Here is a 26,832-nt window from a genome sequence, read left to right as displayed (position 1 = left end):
TGAAGTCCACCCGTCTTAAAGTTGCCAAGGTTGAGGAACCCTGGTATACACTATGGGAAATAGATACAAACCTTGGGACAGGATAATTTTTTAATGATTACTGGTGCCTTTGCCCATAAAATGAAATGAAAGTTTGCATTCTGTTGATAGATTAATTAACAATGACCTGTGGATGACAACTTATCGAACATTTATCCAATCAGGTCACAGGATATGAAGCTAGATAAGGATGCGCTAACATTGATTATAGTAATAAAAAAGATTGGTCTTACTTCATCCTGCTTATCCTCTCTCTCCCTCTTCATCTCCTGAAGTTTTCTCAGCATCCCACGGAAATCAACAACACCATACTTTAAGCAAATCTTCTCATAATCTTTCTTCTCTGCAGTTAGCAATAATTGTCCAATCTGTTCCATATCCATCTTTTTCTTTGGAACAGCTGAAGGCGCTCTACAGGTTAATCCCCAAAAGACAAACCCAGACTGTACATGAATTACAAGAGACCTACAATTCCTTGTGTAATTGTGGAAGAAGCATGTGGGGGAGAAGTTTGAAGCGCTACTTTCCATTATAACCTCTTTTTGGAAACACATGCAAATCCACTAGGAAATGTCATATATTTTGCTAAAATGTTGTATAACTGTCTACCGTTTGGCAAGCTGTTTAGTAGCAAAGTTTACAATGGCAGTCATATGGCAGACGTATTAATCACAATGTATTGTTAGAAGCAAAACTAACTCAGTACTGAAAACCTAACTTGGGGAGGTGATGGGCTTTCTACTAGTTGGAATTATCGAAAAGCAATTAAACCTTTATCAAAATTATTTGACATCTATCCATACAGAGTTTAGATATTATTTAACTAGTTAGTAAAATTGTGTGATCCTGTAGGTATCTTTTGTGAAACAGAATCAATGGAAGAAAAGAAAGTCAATATTTAAGAGGAAAAGTTCCTAAATTGCAAATAAACTCTATTGTTGATTGATTGATTAATTGATTGATTAATGTGCTATCAGGTAGAAGATATATTATTGCAAAACCCTTTGTTAAAGACAGTTCTCCATTACTGGCACAAACAAAACAGCAATAAACCAACATTTTTTTTTACTGGAATCGGAACTTCTGTCTGCCATTGTTGTACTATCATTGCCAGGACATAACAAAAAAGAAAGACACCTATTTAACAAGAGGCATTGTTGAAAAGCTCACCGTTTCTTTAATGTTTTTCTGAAGTCCTGAATCTCTTTCTTTAGATCTATAAAAGATTTTAAACACTGACATGAAAATTGAGCCTACATAACAAGAGATGTGCATACTTCAAAAATGATTTGGAAGAAGTGCTTTGGATCTCCATGTGAGCCTAAAATAGTGTTTTCAAAACTTGGCAACTTTAAGATGTGTGGACTTCAACTCCCATAATTCTCCAGCCAGCATCTTCAACTTCTGGGAGTTGAAGTCCACACATCTTAAAGTTGCCAAGTTTGAAAAACACTGGCCTAAAACAATAGTGGCTTCTTAGAGAGTTGCATTAGCAAGTCAATTCCTTAAAGCAGCAGTATATTTTCTGGACTCTCATGGAAATCTTCAAAAAGTCAGATTCCTTTAATGAACAGCAGAGATGTGCTCTGTTTTCAAGAAGTAAAAAAGGCACTTGATCCAAATCATATTTAAAGGGTATACAGCTGCTCATAATTTAAAACTTACTAAAATTGGTTGAAAATTGCCAAGTAGTCACTAAAGATCTGGGTTAGGTCTTCTAGATTATCATTATTATGGCTTTTTTGGACAACATTTTATGACAACCCACCTGCCTGTTGTGCAACAGGAAGCTGTTCCGTTTTCTTCTTGAAGCCTACTGATCAGTTTTGATAAGAGATGAAAGGAAAGGAAGAAGAGACAGTGAGATAGAAAGAGAATCCTTGATTAACAACACCGTTGTAGGAATACTTGCAACATAATCAGGTCATGCAGAATTCATAATGATTATAGTTAGTGCTTACACAGTCTTCAGTGAAACAAATTTATGTCACTTATATTAAAACACTTGGAAATTGGTGGGAAACAAAGCTTCTTTAGACAACTTATATGGATGTTAAATAGTGACTTTAGTTTATGAATAGGCAGCATGTGATGCTGGGCAATGTAAAAAAGGAGCAGGCTTTGGTCATATGGTCACAACCACACCTCGGCTTTTTTGACACAAATGCACACACATACCGTGGAGGCCCCTGATTTCAGCCCAAGTAAAGCACGTCACAGATCTTTTGCTCAGGCGGATTGCAGCATGCTAACATGATTTAATTACCCTCTATAATTTTGAGACCAGCAGTACAGGTCGCTTCCCCGTACTCATTCACAGCAATGCAACGATACAAATCAGCATCATCTGAAGTAATTTTGTTTATCTTCGAAAGGAAAATAAAATTGGGAACAGGGCAATGAATAAAATTACAGTTTCTTAGACTGGTATAATATATCTCTCACTCTTCTCTTTCCTGAGTAAAAAGGTTGAGCTGCTGAGTTCAGGGAATCCCTCCCTCCATCTATCTATCAACTATCATTAAAAATTAAATGTTTACCCTTTCTTTCTGTTTGTATAAACACACAACTTAATGTAATGCATAAAGCTGTGTCCATCCCTTTTATCTCTTTATCTTTAAAACAATGCACACTACAAAACTCAAAATAAGAAATCCAATTTAATATATCTAATGGAGATTAGGCCTGATCTCCATGCAGTACTGACTTCTGGCAGTAACTAATATGCTACAGAAAGCAAAAGACTGGTAACATAGACTGAGGAAACCCTAGACTGAAGCTTGATGTTAAGAGCAAGTTGAATAAGTAGTCCCATCCGAGATCCTATATCTCAATCTGCAGAGACTTCAGCTCTTGAGACCAACTACTCTTGAGCAATTAAAGGAGATAATAAAGAGACAATATAGTGCTGAACTCTGGACCAGAAAACACTCCTTGGTGATATACTTCTCAGTAAGGAGTAGAATCTAAGAAAAATCAAACCCAAGAAGGAATATAAGAAAGATCTGTTTTAACCGGACCAAAACCTTTCTTCTCTCATACTTTGGAGTTGGGGTCAGTGCTAGAGTAGGAAGGATGGGAAGGCTGACATGTGCTGCTATGACTTCATGACGGGTTGGGGCAGATCAGCACAGTTTCCTAGACTGGCTTTGGATAGAAAGTAAAGGTAGTTGCCACATCATATCACTTCTGCTTGCTACTTTTCTTGACCTAAAGGATGGATGGAATCATTCTCAACGTGGTAAGAAAAATGTTTCTGGTATTCTTCCCTCATTTCTTTGTGAGACCATCTCTAGAATGGCCTAGAATGGAAAGTGGTATATCATAATATAATTATCACCTGATTACAATGTTTCAAATTCTTTTTAAATTATATATAATATAATCATGTCAGATTTTATTATTATTCTTACTGTACAAATCCAATTAGCTGATTATTATTTCTGGGTATAATTTTATATAGCCTTTCCTTCTTATGGTGTTCTCAATAAGGATGCACTTAATTTTGCAATTTATTAGTGCATTATGTGCCTTCTAATTCTAGCAATATTCTTGAGTTTCAATGGTATTTCATCCACTCTTTTATTGCTCAGATATTTTAACTGATCACCTGGCTAAACCACCAAGTTCCAACAGGCTTTGGTATTAGTTAATCTCACTTTTCATTATTAATCCAGAAGAGATATTCTCAGCCCAAGAGCAGGGTAAGCAAAGTGATTTTGCAACATTTAGTTCAGGAATTACATTAACTGTAATACCTCATCTACAACATTAAATGAACCAGAGTCGTCAGTCCCTAATATATTACTTTATTAAAAATTAATAGTGAAAATATATCAGCATGTACAGCTATATAGTTGCTAAACCTTACCTGCAAGATAAATTCATTTGTGCCAGGATTAAACGATATATGGTATTTCTGAGAATCATCCATTTCCTTATTATTGCACTTCCATAACACCTTTGGTTTTGGTTCACCTTTGACCACAGCTCTGAAAATAGCATTTTTACCTGACAAAAAGAAACAAGAAAAATATAACCTGCTTTTCAGTGGGAAGTAGAAATCTAAAATAAAAAAATATTCCCTATGGAACATTAGCCTTCAGTTCTAAAATCCCACTGTGCTTATTAAAAAGAAATCACATCTTCAAAGAGCAAGATGGGAAAAAGCATAGCATAGGGCAAATGTCCAACAGTGAACCTTGTTTCATTTCTAGCATTTAAGATCCCCCTGCTCTAAATCAGGTATCAGGGACAAACAAAAACATTTAGCATTTATCAGGAGTTTTTACACTGATCTATAATAAATTGGAATTGCTATTCAGTTAGAAACTAAGAATGGAGATAACAAATCCTTAGGAAATCTCACCTTCCTGTAATGTTACAGTAATTGGTTTCCGCTCAAAGTCAGGCATGCTGTACCCTTTAGGAATATCTTCTACGAACTGTGTAATGACCACTCCAGGGATGGCAGATTTCTTCAAAGATTTAACTGGAAAGTAATAAAGGTTGACCAGACAAAGTAAAGCTATTAATCAAAAGATGATTGGCAGCTCAAATTTCCAGATATTTATTTCTACAAGATTGCCAACTTGTTTGCTGTTAAGGGAATAGCATGCATGAAAATACATACTGAATTTTTAAAGATATACAAACTAATTAGACAAATGTACTAACTCATTATGGATGTGGAAATCTGCACCAAAATGTAATTGATGTACTAGAATCCTGTAGCCCAAATTGTGAATGAAAATATGAAGCTCTCCTAAGTCTTCAGCCTCTTGACCACTCCCCCTCCTATTCTTTCCACTACCCAACATTTTCTGCCTCTAAACCCGGCACAAAACTTTTCTTTGAGCTTAATCAGGTCTTTACCTCTGCACAAATAAAACCCCCAATTATCAAAACTCTGGAACTGTGACATTATATTGGGAATATTTATAAAATCCCATTCCACCCCTGTACTACCAAAAGCCTATAGAAAATGAGGCTTGTAGAAATAAATTGAACCTAATTTTCAGTCATATTTTATAAAATTTAAATGATTTATGAAATATATTAAATTTCAAGAGTCCTATACTTCAAACATTTCTGGAAATGTTCTGTTAAGAAGATCACATGTTTTAATTAATATTTAATATTTAATTCAAATTGAATCAAACTGGATGAAAACATGAACTGGAGCTTGAAGAACTATATGTACATCCAAGCCACTGAAGTAATGTTGAGTGAATTCTTTCCTGGAAGAGCTAATTGTCTAAGCTTCCAGTGAAGGCCTCACCTCCTCTCCAACCTGCCATTGTTTTCTGTCAACAACTGGAATTCAGCAGTTTGGTGAAATCTACCTGAAAATCAAAGGTAATGCCTCATTATTGTTAGTGGAAATATCTAGCCATCAGCATTTAGGAGAAACTGTTTTAAAAGATATCCTGTGGATTACATATATACAAATAATCATACTGAATAAATTAAAAAATGCTTATAACATCCTATCCAGAATTGGACACTTTTTAGAGCTATGTACTTTAGCGGTTAGGCTTCTTAGCAGTGCTGTGCTAGCTGGGAATTTTAATTAGCAAAGTCCACACATCTGGAAATTGTCCAGGCTGGGGAAGATGGGCTCAGAATTCAAAAACTCTAAAGCTGCAGTCCTGAATGTACTAACTAGAAATAAATTCTACTGATACCAATCTTGTCACTTGATTTTGATACTAATTGCTTTGGGATGTTCAATTTTTTTCATATATTGTTTTAAACCCAGTCTGGCCTAACTATTCATAATCTTCAGTGTTGGGGTTTTTTTCCCCCAAATGTTATTGCCATTACAATTCCCTGTGCACTGAGATGGAAAGTTGGATTTGCAGAAATGCTTATATAGCTCATAAATGGAGAAACTGCCAGGGATTCACGCTGCCTCAGGGATTTCATCTTTAGCATATTTTAATAAGCCAGAAACTTATGAATGTTTTTCTTTAATGTCTGTTTTTTGTTAGTTGGACAAATTTGTACTGTAATGAGAAAAGAACTGGGAATAGCTAGCACATAAAGACACTAGGTGGTGCTAGAGACAATTCAAAAACAGTTCACCTGTTTAGAAACATCAGCATCTTAGAGACTAATGCATTTATTAAAGCACTAAGTTCTGTGGCACATTGATAATCAAAACTATGGAGTATTTCTGAAGCTGATTGATGAACACAAATGTACAGGTGAAAAAAGAAGCAGTGAAGTCAGGGGGAAAGAAACTGTGAAACTTATGCAAACCTTCAATACACATCAGATAATGCTAGGTGGTATTTGTAATATGGATCATAATAAAGCAATATGGATGATAATAAAGACACTTTGGTATTGTTAAGCTAATTCTCACATATAAAAGGGAATTAAAACAATTCAGGACACAGGCAGTAACACGAAACTCCCTGATAAATGATATAATTTGATTCGTTCTTTCAAGAGCATCACATAGCAACCACAGAACATTAGGAGGCCCCTCCAGGTCACATCAAAAGCTGCCAACATCAAGGCTGCCACCCCCTTTTGATCCTGTTCAACCAAATGCGGATAAGAAGCCCACAAGCAGAATATGAAGGCACCATCCTTATTGGCTCTCAACCAATGGCAGCGACAGAGATTCAACATAGGCTTTTTAAAAGGCATTAAAAGATTGGTAATATTATTTTCAATATATTTCTTAATGGTTTCAACAAAAACTGGATTTTTCATAGCTGTCGCATACTGGGACCAATATTTTTACTGAGGTATCCAACTTGATCCAAGCTCCCTTTTTTGTCAGTTAGAGCCAAATAAACCATTAGTGTATTTTTTTCTGGGTTCATCACTTTCTACCACTTGTAATTGCAAGCTTAATGCCCATTAACTGAGTTTGGAAACCCATATGGAGCAGTTTGTTTTTACCATTTTGAATAAGCTGCATCCTCCACAAACTTAACCACCTCACTGTCACCCCGAAATAATTTATGAACAAAGAAGATACAGACCTTTGGGAAAAGGACAGTTCTTACACCCCTTGGTTGTGACCCCTGCCGTTAAATCCTTGTCTCTGCTTCTTTTCTTTAACCTGTTATTAAAGCAACCTGTTTTAGGTTTCTTATTGCTGTTCAGGATCCTCTGGTGAAAGACTGTCTGGAGCTTTTGAAAGCAGCATCTCCCAGATCAACCCACCCGTGTGACTGACATTCTTAAAGCAATGTCATATGTATTTGTTCTTTAACTGTTCTCAAGTGGCTATCATGAACACCACCAGGCGCGCAGCTTGAAGCCTCAGGACTATTATCATCCCTCCAATACAAATGCACACATACACAAACAGCCTGGGTCTAGTTCCTTAGCCGTTCCAAAAATTTAATCTGACAAAAGAGTACACGGAGTGCAATTGTATGCCAAATTTACTTTTTGGCCTAAGTCCAGCTTTTTTTCTTTTTTCTCTGAGCCTAGTCTGTTTGTAGTGTGATCCTACCTGCTTAAAGCAGTTGTGAATTTCAGTCTATTTCTTTCATATGACCAAGCACATTTTGCCAGAGTTAATAAAATGGATCAGAGAAAACAACTGCCATGCAATAGTCCTGTTGTCCTCTGTTGTTTCAGGATTAACCTTGCAGTGTTCCTGGGGAGGAGGTCAGATTCCCTACATTCTCTACTTTTTCCTAACACTTAACTCTAAGAGTTTGAGAATCATATATTGAGTCATTTGATGTGATTAAGGTATCAAGGAATCTTTCAAGGTTGATCAAGCAGTGCTGAGCTAAAATAGTACATGATTAATGATCTAAGCTAATACTATGTGTCATTTCATAGTGCCTTCTGGACTTTGATCAGCCAGCTTTTACCTCAATTGGTCATGATCTATGCTTGATTGCATACTCTTGTAAATGACAGCCAATTAATATTTTAGCATAAATCTGCAGGATTTGTAATAAATGCCATAACTGGATACTTAACAGTTTCAGGTTTTACAAAGTCTTCCTGCAAAATCTACACATATATGTTTACTGTGGTTAGCATAAAATAAACACCATGGCAGCTGAATGGATTCTAACGGGCAGAATTTAGAAATGTCTATGGGCAGGTGGACATTCTCCTGAAGCATGCAATGTTGATGGAATATTGAGATTAGAGTTGAGTCTTGCAACTACTCTGTATCTGCTCTCTCTTGGAGTAGCAACTATTGTTCATTGTGACTTATAACCCTATGCCCTGTAGATGCTCATCAAGTGAGCAGAAGTGGTTGTGCTGTTCTTGGGTTGCCTAGACCATTCCAATGCAAACACAGAGTTTAGCATACAACCAAGTGGCTTTAGAAGACATGCTAAAAATTAACAAATTCAACATTCTGTATGTGCTATTGGCTTCAGTGTGATCACTTTCTTGGCAGCTACAAATAAGTGCAAGGTACATCTCACCTCATTCTTAGGAAACTCTTTGTAGAATTTGAGAACTATTCCCAGAATTGTTTCAAACGATAGAGAGCTGCTGTCAAAAGTGAGTCCTTTATCTGAAAATGTAAGGATTGATTGTGCCAGAGAGATGCATCTTCTTTTGAAAAAGATTTCATGCGCCAGCCATTTATTACATGTCATTATCTCAAGACATTCAATTGAAAAATGTTCATTTGTCTTTTAAAAGTATGGTAAGATGTCATTATCGAACAGTTATTTGGTCAAACCATGCCTGTTCCTTGATTAAATAATCCTATGTATATATAGGATTGCAGCTTTATTAAATTAATTATATTAGTTGAGATAATATTCAGTTATCTCTGAATAGGAGTAAAAGCATCATGCTCAATACATATTTTCATTTTGATATTTTGTCAGTAAACAAATTAAATTGTCGCAGATCCTTTTCATATATTTATGTCTAATGGGATAAAATCGATGTTCATTTTTATCTGGGAAACAGTTTTTTATGTAAAAAAGCTGTTAACATTTCTTTTCCTGTGTTTATTTTCCAGTTTCATATGGGAGTAATTGGTATATGCTGTACCAAATCAGATGTGATACATATGAATCAATCTAGTTCAGATATCCAGGTACAGGAATTATTTATGAATACAGTTTGGCTGATGTTAGAATGCTGGTGAGTTTGTACCAATTCCAGTTTCACAGTGAAGGATGGAACCATCTTTGAAATAAATAGATCTGAACTTCATCCCAAGTCCACAGGCTGAAATACTAAATAACAAGGAATTGTGCATTCTGCACTGCATCCAGTGTACAACTGACAAATGCGTGTTATGTGTTTTAACTAAGACTTTGCGTGTAGCTTCTAAATAACTGTGAAAATGCTCTTGACATCGATTGCAAAGTATTCAGCACACTTTGAAAAACAGGTGGCCAACTTGCAACTTATAGACCAGAGGCAAGAGATGTTTATTTAAAGAGTTCTAAAATTTTAGCATGCCTTTTACTCTTTTCTCCCAGTAAGCAATGGTTGACATTCCAATATCCCTACGCAGCTTAAGTAGTTTCTGTATTTGTCTGCCTGTTGGTCATCATGAGTAGGGATTAAAATCTAACCTCACAAATACAGAAAGCAGTAACATGCAGCTTCCAGATTATAAAGTAGCTCCTTTCTTTCCCTCAGTTAAACCTAATTTAAATGACTGGTCAGCACTCTTTGTTAACCTGATGCATAATTTAAAAGAAATAGTTTGTTTTTAAATCTGGCACTTAAACTTGTGCCCTAAACATCTTGCTCTTATGACTTCCAGTTGCTTGGGTCTGAGCAAGCTCTGATGCCTCTAAAACAAGTTATCCTACTCTTGTCTCATTCTAGAGAAACAAGTGATATCAAGGCAGGGTTCAAAAACTTGCTAAATGCATCCTCATCTCCTCCCTTGCAACAGCAAGTAAAGACATTAGGCAAAAATGTGTGAACGTGCTCTTTCTGAAAATTAACCTAGGTTGATTTTCAGTTAATCCTCTGCTAAATTGCTCCATATAGCCTTATATGGCTACCACTCCTGATCAGATGGCTTCTTGCTCCAGCTAAAATTAACACTGCATATTCCAAATATTTTGTGTGTAATATGTCTGGCATATATCTTAACAAAATAATAATATAAACAAACTCAAAAAATAAAAATATAAATATGGTTAAAACCAGCTTTTCACCCTTTTGGAAGAATGGATGGTCTTGTCAATTTTGCTGCTCTTCTAAGACTTCAAATCCACTCACAAGTGTAAGCAGCCTTGCATTCACCAGAATTTACAGCACATGGCTTCATGTACTGCAGTAATACAGTCATAGAGATTCTTAAACTCAGTATTTACAAGAGCTCTCATGTCTCCCTTTGGATCAATCTTCATCGTTCATTAGACACTTGAAATCCACTGTAGGTATCTTTGAAATCCAATTACAGAGTTATTTTTGCATTTTGAATGTAACAGCTTTTAACTGCTATGGTTATGTATGTCACGGTATCTGACCAAATATTATTTTCAATTCATTTTTAATAGTTGCACTGACCAATTTTAGAGCTTTAACTATGAAGAACCAATATTTGATAAGGGCAACAAAATATCAGAAGAATCCAGACCAGAGACTTTATATGCTGCTATTTCAGTGCTTTGTACTCCCCTTTCCCCAAACCTCTTTTAAATTGGCACAGGAAGGCGGGGAGGGATAAAGGGCCATCAATGTGAATTCATGCAGAGTTCAAATAATACCAGTACTAACCAGAAAGTGACTCTTCCCTTACCCTTTTCAATTTATATACCCCCTGCAGATTCAGAAACTTTGAAAGGGCTGTTTTGAAATCCATGCATTTTTCTTCTATTGAAGTTACATTATTTGCTGTGGACTAAGTTAAGGTCATCAGCTAAATAATTCCACTGTCATGCAAGAGCAATCTATAAGTCAGGTAGGAGTTTCTAAAATTTGTGACTCACCTTGTTACTCTTCCCTTTGTCTTACAAGCATCTTGTAGGCTCTCTGTTGCAGCCAATGCTGTGCAAATGAACTATCTAAGAACTAAATCAGTAGAAGCCTTTTGACTCCCCTCTTAGTCTCTCTCTCGCCCTCTTCCTTTCATAGGTGAAAACTTGTCAGAGTTGTTGGCCTGTAATGTATCTTTTTTTTTTTTTTTGCTGGAAACAACATCTGCACTTTGGCATTATTATTTCAGTTCATGCCAGAGCATGCTGCATAAATTCAAAGTTAACTTAATTTTTGACATTTCATAAAACAATTTGAAGGATTAATTTTCTTCGAATCTGATTTTTTCTTCCACTGTAGCCTTCAGAGCTTTCCTCTTGTAAAACATCTAAAATATATCCTTGTAAAGTACACTGTCGCTTGCACAAAAAGGGAAGACTTCTGCAGACTTCAAATCTCTGGGGCAGCCACAATATATTGGAATCAGCAGCATCAAATTTCTGGAGATCAGAAGGCATACTTGCAAATTATGGAGGAACAGAATAATTAATATTATTTATTATACATTTTCTTAAAACCCTTTTAACAGCTGAGGTTTTAAAGGATTTGTTTTATGAATGAGACTGTAAAAGAAATTTACAGAGGGCAAATTTTAAGAGTTTGCATATCCCATTTTGACTTGAGAGAAGGGTCTAATTTGATTGTTCGTAGAAGTGCATTGGCCACAATATGCTCTGTTGGCTTCTAGGTCTTTTTCCACGTTTCAGCAGGTGCACACAAAAGAGCACACAGCATATGAACTAGAGCAGCAGTGTTCATTTGTAGCTATTTTAAATAGCATGTCAGCCCTACAAGATAAATCAAACTGAGAAACAGACACCACATAGGCCTAAAACTATTTTATTAGAATGACTGTAGTGACAGAATCTTGCAAGTCTGAAGGTGCTTCCCCTCCTCCCTCTTTTATGTTCTGAAGAATTGGGGGGGGGGTGCCTGTCTGAGATGTTTTCATAAACTTCTTTGTATGGGCTTATGTATGGGCCATGTTTATCTGTTCATTGCCTTGGCAACAGATCTTCCCTCTCTCCATCAAGGTCATTCTCTATACCAGTATTTGTCAACCTTGGTAGCTTTACGATGTGTGGACTTCAACTCCCAGAATTCCCCAGCCAGCATGGGTGGCTGGGGAACTCTGGGAGTTGAAGTCCACACATCTTAAAGTTGCCAAGGTTGAGAAACACTGTTCTATACTTTCTATATAGCATTACAGTCTGCCCTGAATCTAACAGGTTGATATACATTGACAATAAAATGTATTTATTTCAAGACATAGTTTTGTACACAGAGTACTGTACTAAAAATCTGATATTGACATTCACCTGGACTGTCCAAAAAGAGTTTATCTCTGTCCCTACTTTTTAATCATACACAAGTAAACAATGATGCTCAGTTAAGTTACTTAACAAACCTGCCAGATTTTTCCCTACAACACAGTCCTAGGATTATCTTAGAAGTGTTCTATATTGTTTGAGCAGGTGACAGCACGTGGCCAGCCTTGGCTTATTTCAGAAGCTAAGCAGGGTTGAATATTTGAATGAAAGATCTTCAAGGAACTCAAGGGCTATAGAATACCCTGGGAAATTGGAAAAAAGCTTCCCAGAAAAAGATAATGGAAATATGTCCCTCCTATTGACAAGAAAACTATATGAATATGTATATAACATCCAGCTTAACGTGGAAGAAAACGTATCTTTGGGTTGAGCATGATTTCTGGTGATTGCATCTATGCAATTGTATTGATAGTTATAGAAGTGATTTAATGTTACCTCCTTCCAGAACACTTCTCTAGAAGGGCCAGTGCCACTCAGTTTCCCAAATGAGACAAGATTGGGTAGGTGTTGCCACCTGCTAAGGCACATACAATGTTTATGCTTACCTAATAGTCCCATTGGACAGAGAAATGGGCAGTGGAAAGAAACAGCTGTCAACTTTACGGTAATGAGGGTCCACTCATGCCTAACAAAGACCCTTCTTTTTTCCTAATTTGGAATAAATACAGAGGTACTGGAGTTTTTGGTACCACCTAGATTACTGTCAAAATAATATCTACAAAAAATACAGAACCAAGTTTCTGCATGGTAATTTGTCTGAGTTTCTCTCTTCTCCATAGGATCTACAGTCCTAGATCTTTAGAGCATACCAAGTGATGGCCTTTTCATAAAAAAAACCAGTATACCCAGGCTAACGTGTGTGAAATCTAACTCTGTTCAAGAAATTGTATCTTTGGCCTTTCTTGTTTCGTATGAATGTCCAAATATCTGAGTGCAAATACTATCTTATATAAATTTATTTCAGGAAGGCAGCTTTTCACATGATTTGGTACATCATCATCATCATACAAATCCACTGTGTCCACACTGCATTTTGTGATTTCTCGTCATTTAGCACTCAGCTTTAAAGTTTTCTTGTGGGTAAACTGTATCTTTAGAGAAACACAAATGTGTCAATAAATGGTCTGTAGGATAATTTTGTCTTGTCTTGTCTTGTTCATTTTTCATTCTTAAAGTGTTTTGTCTGTATTTCTATAAGTTCAACCCTGCTTAAGAAGCAAAAAAAGTACTTGCAATTCTGTGAGAAAGAATATTATATTAATGTATTTTACATTAATGTGTTGAAATTATAAAAGCACTGATAGGAATAAATCAAAATAATAACCAACAGTCCTTCCCCAAGATGGACACCAGTAAAGGAAATGCACAAAAATTGATACTTGGCCTGAAATGAAATGCCATGTGTGAACTCAAGAGCAACTTGGCAGTTCAGGCAGTCATTTCCTCTTCTCTCAGCCACTTCCCACAGCTTCTTTTCTGAGGACCTCAGGTCCCTTAATTGCTCTTTCCTGAATTGATTTCTATGTCCTTTGGACATAGAGGCTGCTGCAGAAATGACTGCAAGTAGTAATGGAATTTAATCCCAAGGATTTCCCTGTACATTGTACCATTTTTTTAAAGATGTTAGGAAGAATAAATTCTTTTCCTTCTTGTTACTAGGCCAAATGCCATATTTCATATAAAAATGTACAAATTCATCTCTAAATTTATTATATTAATTTATTAAAAGATTGTCCCACATTCAACCAAGGGATGAACCAAATGATCTGCAAGGCATCTAATCATATTTAATTACTAAAATATTATATATGCATAAACACATATATACAGAAACAGAATTAATGAGAAGGAGGGAGGGGATCAAATGAAAGGAGAAAGGGAAAAAAAGTAGATCAGCCCAAGAATAGAACCCTTTCTAACTTAGAGTTCCTGGGTGTCCAGTGGACTAATATATAGATATTACCTCATCATTCACATTAAGTCTGTCAACAGTAGCATCCATTATTCCATCGAAGAAGAGAAAAAATCACAAACCAGCCAGTGAGAACTGAACATGGTCAGAAGGCATGACAATTAGTGAAAGGTGGGGGAGAACAAGGGAGCAGTGGAATAGAATGGCTGGGAACTAAACTAAAAGTATTCACATTATAATAATTTGATCTTACTTTTAATAATGGGTTTTGTGTGTGTGTCCCTTTGAGTCAGCGTTGACTCCTTGCAACTACCTGGACAAGTCCCTGCAGTTTTCCTGGCAAGATTTCAGAAGTAGTTTGCCATTGCCTCTTTCCTAGAGAAAGTGACTGGCCCAAGGTCACCCAACTAGCTTTGTTCCTAAGGCAGGACAAACTCACGGTCTCCTAGTTTCTAGCCTGGTGCCTTAGCCACTACAGTACACCAAACTGGCTCTCCTAATAATGGTAATAGTGTTCTTTAATGATTATTTGCTTGATATATTTTAGGACTGCTTTTATTCTGCCAGTATTAACTAAAAACATTAAGCAGCATGTTTCTACATGTTTACTGACTCCCTCTTATGGGTATTACAGCCTTTGAAAGAGTGATGCACAGTACTAAACAAATAGCATACCGTGTGAGCAAGGGACAGCATGCCTTGTGAAATTAGTTGTGGCAGTACTTGCATCAAATTAAGGTGAAGAGTGAAAACTAAATCTAGTTGGAGATGGAGTAAGATGAGAGTTTAACACATACTTAATACATATTATACTGGTACAAAACATTCTTGGAAAAATGATTAAAATGTTAGAAATTGGGGATACAAAAATTTGACACAAGAATTAGATTTTGAGACACAAATCCTAAAAGTTGAATGGAAGTGAGTATGGAAGAATCCATTCCTAGGTTTCCCTTCAACAATTTTGCAGGAAACACACCTAAAAAGATTTTACACCATTGGTATCTCACTCCAGTTAAAAATTTTATATATAATAAAAACATTGGGGTGGAGGGGAGATCTAAGATATCTCTTTACATGTATGGTTGAGAAATCCAAAAATAAGTAAATCTGGGGACATGGTATTATAGGGTACAACAATTAGTAATGAAATAATAGAGAAACCATATCTGGGCCGTCTATCATTACCTTTTGGTAAGAATATTTATATAAATATTTTTATATAGATATTTATATTTATACAAAAAGTGAGACACAATTAACATTCTTATTAATAGCTGCTAGATTAGTAATAGCAAAATACTGGAAATATCTAAAAAGGGCACTGAAGAAAAAATGGTATGACAGATTTATTTCTTTGATGGAAAAATTAATACATAATTTGGATTTAGTTGAAGAAAATCAATATTTTTTTCTGTATGATATGGTTTTATCAAGCACTCTAGTAATGAAAACAGCAATCAACCACCAAAGTGACCTTATGAGAGTAAGGAAGATATAAATGTGAACTGAATATATGTTTATCGATATTAAAAACGCCATTGCTTTGTAAGATGTTAAAAACATTTTGATTTGAATTTGTGAGGTGCATAAAATGACATAAAACAAATACACATATATGACTGAAACAAAGGGATCTATGAATATTATTGTCCCAGAAATTCTGCACATAATTGAAGGGCCCTTTACAAAAGATTTCACGTTTCCACAAAAGAGAGTTTTGTGCCTTCACCCTCCTTCAGCTCGCCTGTCAAGCAAGCCTTTACAGCTGCTTTACTGTCCAGTTTGCAGATCAGAACAGGAATGGCTCCATGACTCCAAGAAACTATATTTATGGCAGTTTGTAGCTTCAAGGAAACTCCTCCAGTAGTGTCATGTGGTAGTGCAGATGTGAGCACAGTTGGCTCCATAGTTCTTTCAGGGCCAATGACAATGGAATCCACTAGCCTAGCACCTGTTCCAGAGCAAACAAAGCATTTGGATTGCAACATACAAAAGGCTAGCCCTAAAATGTAAGAGCGCCATGGCATGAATATAACTAATTTCATTTTGAAATTTTACAAGACTTCATTTCTATTGATAGATTCCAAAGAGAAACAAGGTTGACATAATGTTTAATAGCACCATAGCATGAAAACAACTCATTCAATTTTGAAATTTTACAAGGCTTCATTTCCATTGATAGATTCCAAAGATAAATAAGGCTGGCATAATGCTTAAGATAAATGGCCCTCTTTTTGACTTTTTGTCAAGATTACATATCACTCCACCTTACACTTTAGAAACATGAATGTATTTCACCAAGATATATGTGTGGCTATTGCATATGCTTAGTGTACATGGTATAAAGGCTAGATGTTGGGCTGAGACTGGAGAGACATACTATAGGATGAAATCCCTATTCAATCATGAAGTTCCCTAAATGACTTGGAGATAATCCCAATGTACCTCACAAGGCTGTTGATGTGAGAATAAAATAGGGGGGATACTTTTTGTGCCACCTTGAGCTCCCAGAGGAAAGGCAAGATATAAATATAATATCAGCAAATATGGTCCAAGAGATGCAACATTTTGATAATCAAAGAGACTGTCAAATCTGATTGATAATATACAGGGGGTTTTTAGGACATTTTTAATGTATGTTTGTATTTTAATTATTTATGGATTTTAGCCACTGTTGGAGGGATTGGTGTGTTTTTTCCTTTTTGTTATTGTGAGCTGCCCAGAGTCACCCATTGGGGGAGATGGGCAGCATACAAGTTTAATAAATAAATAAATAAATAATAAATAAATAAATAATAGAGTATCAGTATATTATACCATATGTGATCCCTGCTTAGTTTAGGACTATGTGAACAAATAGTTGGACCCGATCAGCCAGGGTTCAGACTTGGACATGGGATTGAAACTACATTGGTCACTCCTCTTTGGGGTGGAACTAACAAGTTCTTTGGATCCTATTAGACCTCTTGTCCCATTCACTTCCAGTCTCAGCACAGCCCCAGTAAAATATATGACTGAGTTAAATACAGCAAAAGAGTGAAACATCTCTTGCTGACTGTCCCTCTCTCCTTCACTGAAGAGTGCATTTTTTTGGCTTTGCGTGACTATAGTGCAAGCTCAGGAAAAGATTTTTTTTTTTAAGGAACTACTGACAGGTAATTACTTATTCACTTCACCGATATTTGGTCTTTGGTCATAAATCACTTCTTGGCCTTTTGACTAAAATCAAATGTAGTGAACAGTACAGTGAACACACCCATGCCAGATGTGAAGCACCTTTTCCACTATGGATCTGAACAGCTGCACATCCCTAGTTCATCTCTACCAGTTCCTAGACTATAAGGAGCACCTGCGCATTTTGTTTACTAACCCTGGATTTGCAGCATTATTTATAATAGATGTGTATAGATCTGCTATCTATTTGGTTTCAATGTTCTTTTAGTTTTTCAAAATATTAATGTAAAAATCCATCTTTCTTACAACTATTTTCAAAGCCAACTCATAGAAAAAGCATGAGCAACCCCAAAACTATATCCAAAACATAAATACTTCAAAATCACAATGTTTCATGCCAATTTGGATATTACCTATTATTTCCCTGGTACTAACAACTTTAGCCTACTTGTTTTGTACCTGGGGTATCAGGTGGACAACTGTAAATTCCATTCACATCTGTGAGAAACACAACTCGCTTAGGAGAGAATTTCTTAGCTAGAACCTGTCATAGGAAAAATTAAAACAAAATTGCTTTATACTAAGTCAAATCATTGGTCCCTCTAGCCTCCAAATTCTGTCATGACTAACTAGCACCAGTCCTTACAGTGACCTTCCACAAACTAATATCTACTAACGAGAGATGCCAGAGAAGGCACTGAAAGTCACATTGTCCTGGGAACGTAAGGATTAATTTTAGGGAGACTTGTCTGCTTCAGAGCCACAGGATGACTTCTTTGTAGCAAAGCCTTCACACTATTTGAGATTGTGAAGTCTTTCACATAAAATAGTTATACATTTTCTCATTCAGGTGTGACATAGAAGAATACTTAAAAACAAACAAAACAGGACTGCTTTTATTTGCTTGTGGTTGATGGTATTAATGGTTTGTCTTAATGTGTATACAGCTCTGTATTTCTTCAGGTTATTTCTTGCATTGGTGTATATTTTACCCAATTAAGAAATATGACTATACCTGTAGGTCTGCTTACACACAAAAAGTCTATTTTTTAATCAACCTCAATTTCAATTAACTTTGAACTGCAGTCAACCTCAACTTGGCAATATTCACTAAAAAGAAAAAAAAATCAATCTGAAATAATCAGGTATATCTGCAGCATACACATTTAAAGAGTAGAGCTCAAATTTCTTGTAAGTACATTGGTGAACTTACAAGTCAGGTCATTCCCATATCTCACCTCAATAATTGTATCTCCAGATAAGATACAACAGTGCTGTTCCAAGTCCAGGGCACAATCACCATGTAATACCGGGACATAACCTGCATCTAGAACATCCTTCACTGCATCAATACCAGCCTGGGTGACATTCTTGCATGTTGTTTTCCAGGTTCCAAAAGGCTGGAGAGAAATAGCAGACAAACAATCCTGTTAGTGTTGATTAGTCGGAAGGAGTTACCATTTCTGAAATAAGAATGATAAGAGCATGAAAATTAAGGCATTTTTAAGCTATTTTGGTTCTGATATGTTACTATATTCAGGAAATGCCTTTGCCTCTTAACATGGATATAGCATTGTTTATTAAACTGTAAATTTACCAGATACCCTGGCAACCTGAAAGGCAACAATATACAGATGCTAGTATTATATAAAGGTATTTAAATTTGTTTCTGAAATTAAAATACAGGTGTGAAACTGCCACTGAGAGCCAGTTTGTTGTAGTGATTAAGGCACCAGAAATTGGGAGGCCATGAGGTCTTGTTCCACCTTAGGTACAAAGCCTGTCAGGTGACCTTCGGCCAGTCATTCTCTCTGTCAGCCCTAGGAAGCAGGCAATAGCAAACCACTTCTGAAATCTTGCCAAGAAAAATGCAGGGACTTGTCCAGGGAGTTGCCAAGAGTCAACACTGACTCAAAGGCAAAAACAAGCAACTACCATAATTGGTTAATATATTATGACCTTCTAATAACAATATACTTCAGCAATTTATTTAGGGCAGAAAATTGAGGTTTCTACATAATCAAGAAAATTCTCCAAAATCTACTTTGAAGGCAGATTCTCAATTTCTTCCCACATATTCAAACAGCAATGAAATTAACATTTCTACCCTAGCCAAATCATCAAATCCTAACTCCTCCCTAAAAAAGGCAAACAAAAAATATAGGTCCCTTACCGAAATCCCCACTGCTGGAACTCCAACACTAATCAATTGTTCTGTCACCAGATGGTTCAACTGTAGGGGGAAAACAGTGAGTCTGAACATCTTAAAGCTCTCCTGCCTCAATTTCTTCTTAAATTTCCATATTAGTTCAGTAATAGTACTCCTAGATAACAAAAGTAGGACCCAGGGTGAGAGCAAAAAAACAACCAAATAATCAGATAAGGCATCTGCCTTTTTACAGATACTACACAGAGAATATCTTAAGCACCAGATCATCTTATTTTGCAAACAGTGTTGTTCTTAAGTGTTCTCACAAATGGACATACAATAAACCATCCTGATAACCACATAGCACATATATTGTGGATATGTTGGTGATGCAAGCGAATGCTCGTTTTTCAATAGAAGTGTTTGTCAGCTCATAGGACCAATCAGTGTCACCCATTCAGTTGATCTGATATGGCTTTCAAATCCAGTTGTACTGTCATCTGCTTCAATTTGCTGGTTGGCAGTGTTGATTTATAATGGAACTATGTTCCATGCACAGATTTGTTTGGAAATGGGTTATCCAACTTATTAGGCTGTGTCAGAGCCATCCTTATCATGATTGCTGAATACTGATGCCAGACCAAAAGGGAATGTTCTGAATTGAAATTAAACACTCTTGTATGCAATCTGAGGAGTACCTGATTGTAGGGTTCTAGTTAGGATGTGCAGATAGGCCTCTCACAACTCCATAAAATCTACAGTAGAAAGTTGTCAAGCAGGATGGTTTCTGTTATTGACTTCAATGTCATCCTGAGGGGCATTTATATTGGTTCTTCCCTACTCTGTTTGGCTATTGGATTGGGGTTTGCACTATTGAGACTGAAAGCCCCAGAGAGAGGTATCCTCCATGTGCTTGTGTGAAAAAATGTAAACCTGGCCTTGGAAATGGGAAAGGAATGAACAAACTGTTAGGGGGAATTTCAGAGAAGATTATTCAGTCTTAAGAAAGAGGATATCATGACAAAGAAACTTGAAGCAACCCCACCTTGATTTTTTTGGTAGAAGAGGAAGTAGACAGTCAGTCTCTCAAGATTCTGTTACCCTACCTTTCAACAATAAATATCATTCTTGGAATCCCTGGTCCGCCTGTTGCTTACCTTGAAAGAAGACTGACAGCTTGTCTTCTTTCTATCTGAAATAAGGTAGGGTATTTGGGTTTTGGTATGAAAAGATGATACAGGACTTCTCTTGGACCTGCTTTCCTCCATCCTTGGGGTGCAGATAAATGATTTTTTTTTACTTAATTAGGCTTCCACAAGCACTTATGGAGGTCTTGCATCATATCCTGAGGCTATGGTGATGATGGAAGAGATAGCTGCAGCTCTTTTCCCAGAGAAGACACTTCATGACTCTACTTAAGTCATTGGGGTCTGTGTGCATCTTCACATTCTTTCAGAACCACTTATTTTGAAAGTTAGGGATGTTTCTCATCACCTGGGGATCTGAGGCTGGAGACCTTAAATGTGAGGTCATAGTCTTCTTCTGACTTTCTCTCTTTTCCTGTGAATAGGTGGGTAATGAACAGAATATCTCTGGATGGGCTTCTGGAAGTGGAAGAGGTTGACTCCCTATAAGACAAAGGTATGTAATTCTGCTAGCCAGTTCCCAAGCAAATCTTATCCTATCTGTCTAGCAACTGAGTTGCCAGACAGAGCATCAAAAAGCTAAATTGCCCCTCTCTCACAATGTTAACCCCCATTCAACATGCCTCCAGATCCAGGATCCTCTGGCTCTCCTCCTGCCATCCTGTTGGTGGAATAAAGGGAGATCTGGTAGATTTGCTTCCTCTGAAAGAATAAGAGCTGGTATTTCTCTCTTTCTAGCCTCCATCCTGGAGCGAATTGCTGGAGAATTACCTTATACGAGGGTTCAGATTTCTAGCTGGTCAATCAAGCACTCTCTACTGGCATTCCTTCTTGCTGACATGGGGGGCAGGTGGGGGGACTGTTCTTTCACTCTGCCACAGGGTTGCAACAGCTGGCACCACTTGTCTAGTTCAGCGAGGTGGCTGTGGCTTTCTGCCCTGCTATATTGTGGGAGTTGTTGCTCACCTCTTCTGTGCTCTGCTGCTTTTGGAGAACTGGTTGGGCTGTTCTCTTGATGCTCCATCCCCAGTCTCCTTGGTCAGTCTTCCAGCTAAGCCACATGGCTCTCTCAAATGCAAGCCTTCTGCTGGAATATCCATCAGTGGGCTCACGGCTACCAGGAGGTCCTTTGGAATAGTGGAGGAACACTGGCCTTCTTCTCTTCTCCCTCTTTTATTCTCAGCTCCCAAGATGGACCTGATGGAAAGACCCTGTGTCCTCTAAAGGATGAGTATAAGATGAGACAAAGGTTTCCTGCACAGGCAGGAAGAAACCTTAAGCCATCCCTATAGTTTGAGGGATAGTTAACCTTTTCTGTCAGCTCCCTCTCCAGTGAGTGAAAATGCTGAGTTTTGCAATAAAGCTGTAAAGCAGGCTGATCTTCATCATTACCCCTGAGCCTTGTGTTCAGTTTTTTGTCTCTCAGTTTTGAAACAGAAATTAAGGTGTGATTCATGAAACTATGGGAATTCTCATAGAATTCTTCTCTTCTCATGTTCTTTGTTACTGGAATTGGTAGAAAATGGGGTGGGGGGAGTGGGGGAGTGCTCCAGGTTCTATTTATCACTGCAAAAAACTATCTGTAATGAGAAAATCTGTTCTGCAGTAAAGCAAGTGGCAATCAGCATGTATACAGAATGCAGACATGTATTTCAAGACGCATATTTTGCATTGATTTCATATATCTGTGAAATTATATATCATTTAAAAATTTCCACACCACATGCTCTCAATTCATCCATCTGTCAGACTTCAATGCACCTCATATAAGGAACCCAGCAGGGACTACAGCACAACCCAGGAATGAACATGTGATCTGAGAACATTTACAAGATGCTCAGTGATGTTGTTGCATACTGCTTGTGGAATACCTTGGTGACAGAAAGCCTGGTCAAACATAGCCCTTGTCTCAAATTGTCACCTGCAGTTGATCTTCCTGATGTCCCCAAGGCAACACCATGTTCTCTTGCTTGGAAATGCCCAAAGGACCTGGAATGGCAAAAGAGAGTGATTTACATCTGAGAAAGATGTTTGGTTCTCAGCAAAGCTGTTAAAAAAGCAATAGTTGTGCACTGTTCCTCTGACCCAAAGAGAAAGGCTATAAATTAACAAATGGCAAGTTCCTCAAGATTTCTTTTATTTGCTTTGCCATAACTGCAAAGTATAAATAAACTGTCTCAATTCACATGACCAGCTACTTGTAGAATTTGGCTTCTTGAATCTAAAACCTTCAAAGAGAACGTTATAATGCTGAAAAGGAAAATGGGCTGAAGACTACATTTCTGTATTTCAAGTTACTATTTTTCAAAACAGCATGAATGGAAAGCTCTTAAAATATCACATAGTGTTATTTTGTCCCTTACAAATCTGCTATCTGTGAAAACACTGGTCTGAATACCAGACAAACTCTTTGTTCAAAATCTTTAACTCCTCACTAATTTCTTCCTCATCAAGAAAAACTATTTTTTTTCCCAGTGAAGGGGGGAAAGGGGAAATTTTCTGATAGATTACTTTCAGATGAGAGAGTTAAATGTACTCTGTCTCTTCTCCAACCACATCTAATGTCATCCTGCTGTAACAGCTACAGCACATAAACAAACAAATATTAGTAAAACATACTTTGTGTCTCATATGTCACATCTACTTTGGCCCAAAGAATGAATGAATACTTAACTGCTTAAGTTATTAGGTACATCACAATATGATGCATAACATGAGGTTTATTCGTTTTCTGCAATGAAAGCTAAGAACTTCCAAAATGGGAGAAGAGGGCGTATAACCAGACAGAACAAGCAAATCTACCCAGCACAGCCCTGGGACCAGCAATTTCTCCTCTCGTTTTTCAGTGAGGATTTCATATGCTCCACTAAATTTCCAGAACTCTTGGATAAATTATTTCTGTACTTTCCATATCCTAAAGAAAAAATGAACGAGCACCCTGCATAGGAATTACTATTTCATACCCTTGAATAGAACCAGCTCTATTTTAGTTTTTTTGTTGAAGCATACCAATTGGTTGGAGACTTCTCAAAGGGTTCCTAATTTTGATCACCTGTACTGTACATTATCTCCAGAATTAAAGACAACATGCCTTAAATACCAATCGCTAGGAAGCAACAGTAGAAGAGGCCTATCATGTCCAGCTTGTGAGCTCCTTGGATGCATCTAACTGACCACTGTGTGATACAATGTGCTATATATGTAATATTTTTCTGTTTTCCAACATTACGGTATCTCAGCTTGGACTATCAGTTCTTTTGAATAGCCAGTTTTAAGGCCTGGTCTACACACTCAGTATGACTAAGTGATAGAATGGAATATGTTCAGACTAAAGATGAAGGAACATACTTTTAATGGAACTTTAATAACTATAGAGAAATTATATTTATATGTTTGCGTGTATACACACACAAACCACACACACTAGCATAGCAGATGTTGTACAGCTTTCCCTCATTGTATAAATAGTTGATGGGTTGGTTTTTAATGCAAAATGCTCAAAAGTGGCATCTCTACTGAAAAGTACAGTACAGTCTAACATCTCGTAAGCTTTCTAAGCCTCCTCACTAAGGCTGCTGGAAGACCACACTCGGGCAATGCAATAGCTTGACTTACTTGTTTCCTGTCACTGAGTTAACAATTGCTCAAGGAGGAATGTGGGAACCATCTCCATTCCCCTCTCTCACACTGCTATATCCTCTGCCCCCCCCCCACCTCATTATCCGTGCACTGCATTATTTAGAATACCGTTTGAGGATTAAGCATATGAGGCCCAATGACAGAAAGAACTCAGTTGTTTTTTGTTTTATATTTACTCCCCACTTTTCTATAGGAAGGAAAAAGGAGAGAGATTTCTTAACTGCTCCAGCTTTCCTTACTAAATAGCTAGCTTTTTGTAGCTGAAAGAAAGAATGAAAAGTGGAAATTATTACATTTTAGAAGAGAGCTCAAAATGTATTTATTTATCCAGGCCTTTTAATTGTTTCAATTGTTTTAATGATTAAATGTTTAATTCTTTTAAGTGTATGGTTTTAATAATGTTTAAAGGCTTGTTTTAATTGTATTCTTGTTGTTCTAAGTGTATTTCTATCAGCCACCTTAGGCCATTAAGTTTGGCAATATATAAATGTTCTAATTAAAATTAACAATAAATAAGAGTGGCTATAGTTCTGGGGTGTTGCACAATTTAACTTTTCCAGTCCAATCAGAAAGAATGATAAGATTAGAGTTGGTATCCTATCTGTGATAAGAACTCTCCTCTTTCCCTAATCCTAACTGACTGAAAGAGAGGAACTTACTTTTTGGATGCTCTCCATAAAAGTACATAGTTTCCATCATTTGCATACAACTTTGCAAATGATTGCAATTGGCTTAGGCAAATATAACAATAAAACGGTCATGCACAATTTGTATGAACTAAGTTGCAACTTAGTTTATTGCACTGAGCACAACTAACCCTAAGATTACAGAAATGAAAACGACAAAGTATGTTGTAGAAAATGCTGAACAAACCGAACATGATGGGGCAAGGACTAGAAAATAAATGATTTCTCTGAGGAGGAAGAAAATACAGATGGCTTTAAGTGTGCAGAGGTAGACAAGGATTCGTAAGTGAAATTAACAGTCCAGGAAGTATAAATCAACCCACAAGAAATACAGAACGGGGGATAGTGTCCCCTATTTTTTGTCCAATGCAAATCCACTTCTCTGAAGGGAGGCAGTTTTCTGCCTTGGCAATGAATGAAGCCCAGCAGACTCCTGTCAATCTCATTTATTAAAGAAGATTTGGTATCCCTAGATGCTTGAGGGATCTGTTGGTCACATGTGTATCTTCATGACAGTGAAAAGATGAACACTCATTGCTTTAGGTCAGTGATATGCTTCATGTCAACACATGTCTTCTCCAAGCACATCTCACTTTTTGTTCTGTATCCTTGACGCTCTCTCTTTCCACGTAGCAGATGCTTTTATTTTAAGAACATGTCCAACGTGTGGCCTAAACAGACCTCTCCCCTATTGAGCTAAGGAAAGAAATGGTGCATTTCTTGGAGCGAGAGTGTAGGGCACGGTCATGCACAATTTGTATGAACTGAGTTGCAACTTAGCTTATTGCACTGAGCACAACTAACCCTAAGATTACAGAAATGAAAACGACAAAGTACATTGTAGAAAATGCTGAACAAACCAAACATGATGGGGCAAGTACTAGAAAATAAATGATTTCTCTGAGGAGGAAGAAAATACAAATGGCTTCAAGTGTGCAGAGGCACACTTGGAGCGAGGGGTAGGATAGGGAGACCAGTGTAGCATGTGCAGTCGAAGCCTAATTGATCTCCTATTTATGTTCAAGGAGAGTTTATTCTCCATCCAATGGTCTGCAGTAAATCTATACAAAGCACTCCAAGGATGCTTCCCATGATGTGGGAAGCCCTCAAAAGGCTAAGCTGAACTCTCAAGAGAGGACAGGGCTATGACACTTTAAGCAATGAATTCAAAGCAGCTCTTAACTAAGTTCTCCTAATATTTTGTTCAGCCCTACTCTGCACCACTGAAATGATGCTTTATTTGAATGGTGTTACTACTCATAGGGAAAAGCAGAAAAAATAGAAGCAACGTGGGATTAAGCCCTATACAAGGGATTTGCCCTGGTACACATACAATTTCATTCACGGTATTCTGTTATGGGAATCTATCTGATTTTTTCTTTACTGTTTTGTCCTCATAGAACTGACTTCTATGAGGACAAGCAGAATTTATTATGAATGGAATCCATTTGCAGAAACTGGTTTGTTACCTTTTTTCCCTATTCTCACATTTCATCTTAGACAAGAGATACTTGTCTAAGTACTTTATGGGGAGGATATGGGCAGCCCTTATTTGCCATATATTTCAATAACACATTTCACTGTTGCAGTTATAAAGCTCTACAGCTCTAAATGATTGCATGACTTCTTTAAAATTATCTGCAAAAATGGTCTATGTCTCTATGCACATGAGGGTATGTATCTCTGCAGTCACACAAGCAGGAAAACAAAATACAAATAACAGCAGTTGCTATGAGGAGAGAGAGCATATAACCATTCTTTCCTAAATGGAATATAATAATCAGTGTTTCTCAAC

The 26,832-nt window shown here is 37.0% G+C and overlaps 2 protein-coding genes across 10 annotated transcripts in view; both read right to left on the bottom strand.

Moving 5' to 3' along the window:
• Positions 1-7,246, bottom strand: part of IGFN1 (immunoglobulin like and fibronectin type III domain containing 1) — a 34,654-nt gene extending 27,408 nt beyond the window's left edge. For 3 of the 8 annotated variants that reach the window (XM_025169971.2, XM_025169964.2, XM_025169975.2), the window contains exons 1-8: positions 7,041-7,244; positions 5,321-5,384; positions 4,409-4,531; positions 3,911-4,050; positions 2,306-2,405; positions 1,808-1,855; positions 1,210-1,255; positions 273-450 (exon numbers count right to left, since the gene is read on the bottom strand). In XM_025169971.2, the coding sequence (XP_025025739.2) occupies positions 273-450; positions 1,210-1,255; positions 1,808-1,855; positions 2,306-2,405; positions 3,911-4,050; positions 4,409-4,531; positions 5,321-5,339 (654 nt within the window). In that variant the 5' untranslated portion in view covers positions 5,340-5,384; positions 7,041-7,244. Of the gene's footprint in view, positions 1-272; positions 451-1,209; positions 1,256-1,807; positions 1,856-2,305; positions 2,406-3,910; positions 4,051-4,408; positions 4,532-5,320; positions 5,385-7,040 lie in introns of all 8 variants that reach the window. The other 5 variants (XM_088154537.1, XM_088154538.1, XM_088154539.1 and 2 more) reach the window with 3 other exon arrangements.
• A 3,747-nt stretch (positions 7,247-10,993) lies between these two features.
• The window catches only part of LOC103049702 (uncharacterized), a 32,619-nt gene continuing 16,780 nt past the window's right edge, over positions 10,994-26,832 (bottom strand). Inside the window, exons 2-6 of one of the 2 annotated variants that reach the window (XM_007421157.4) lie at positions 22,584-22,701; positions 19,592-19,651; positions 18,657-18,818; positions 17,878-17,962; positions 12,896-16,195 (exon numbers count right to left, since the gene is read on the bottom strand). In XM_007421157.4, coding sequence (XP_007421219.1) covers positions 15,939-16,195; positions 17,878-17,962; positions 18,657-18,818; positions 19,592-19,651; positions 22,584-22,701 — 682 coding nt within the window. In that variant the 3' untranslated portion in view covers positions 12,896-15,938. Of the gene's footprint in view, positions 11,439-12,895; positions 16,196-17,877; positions 17,963-18,656; positions 18,819-19,591; positions 19,652-22,583; positions 22,702-26,832 lie in introns of those variants that run through there. The other variant, XM_088154540.1, reaches the window with a different exon arrangement.

The sequence above is a fragment of the Python bivittatus genome, unplaced genomic scaffold, assembly GCF_059951505.1.
Source record: "Python bivittatus isolate LINGU-HERP-01145 unplaced genomic scaffold, Pbiv_v1 ctg000700_np1212, whole genome shotgun sequence".
Taxonomy (NCBI): Eukaryota; Metazoa; Chordata; class Lepidosauria; order Squamata; family Pythonidae; genus Python; species Python bivittatus.
This window is presented reverse-complemented; position numbering and strand designations above follow the sequence as displayed.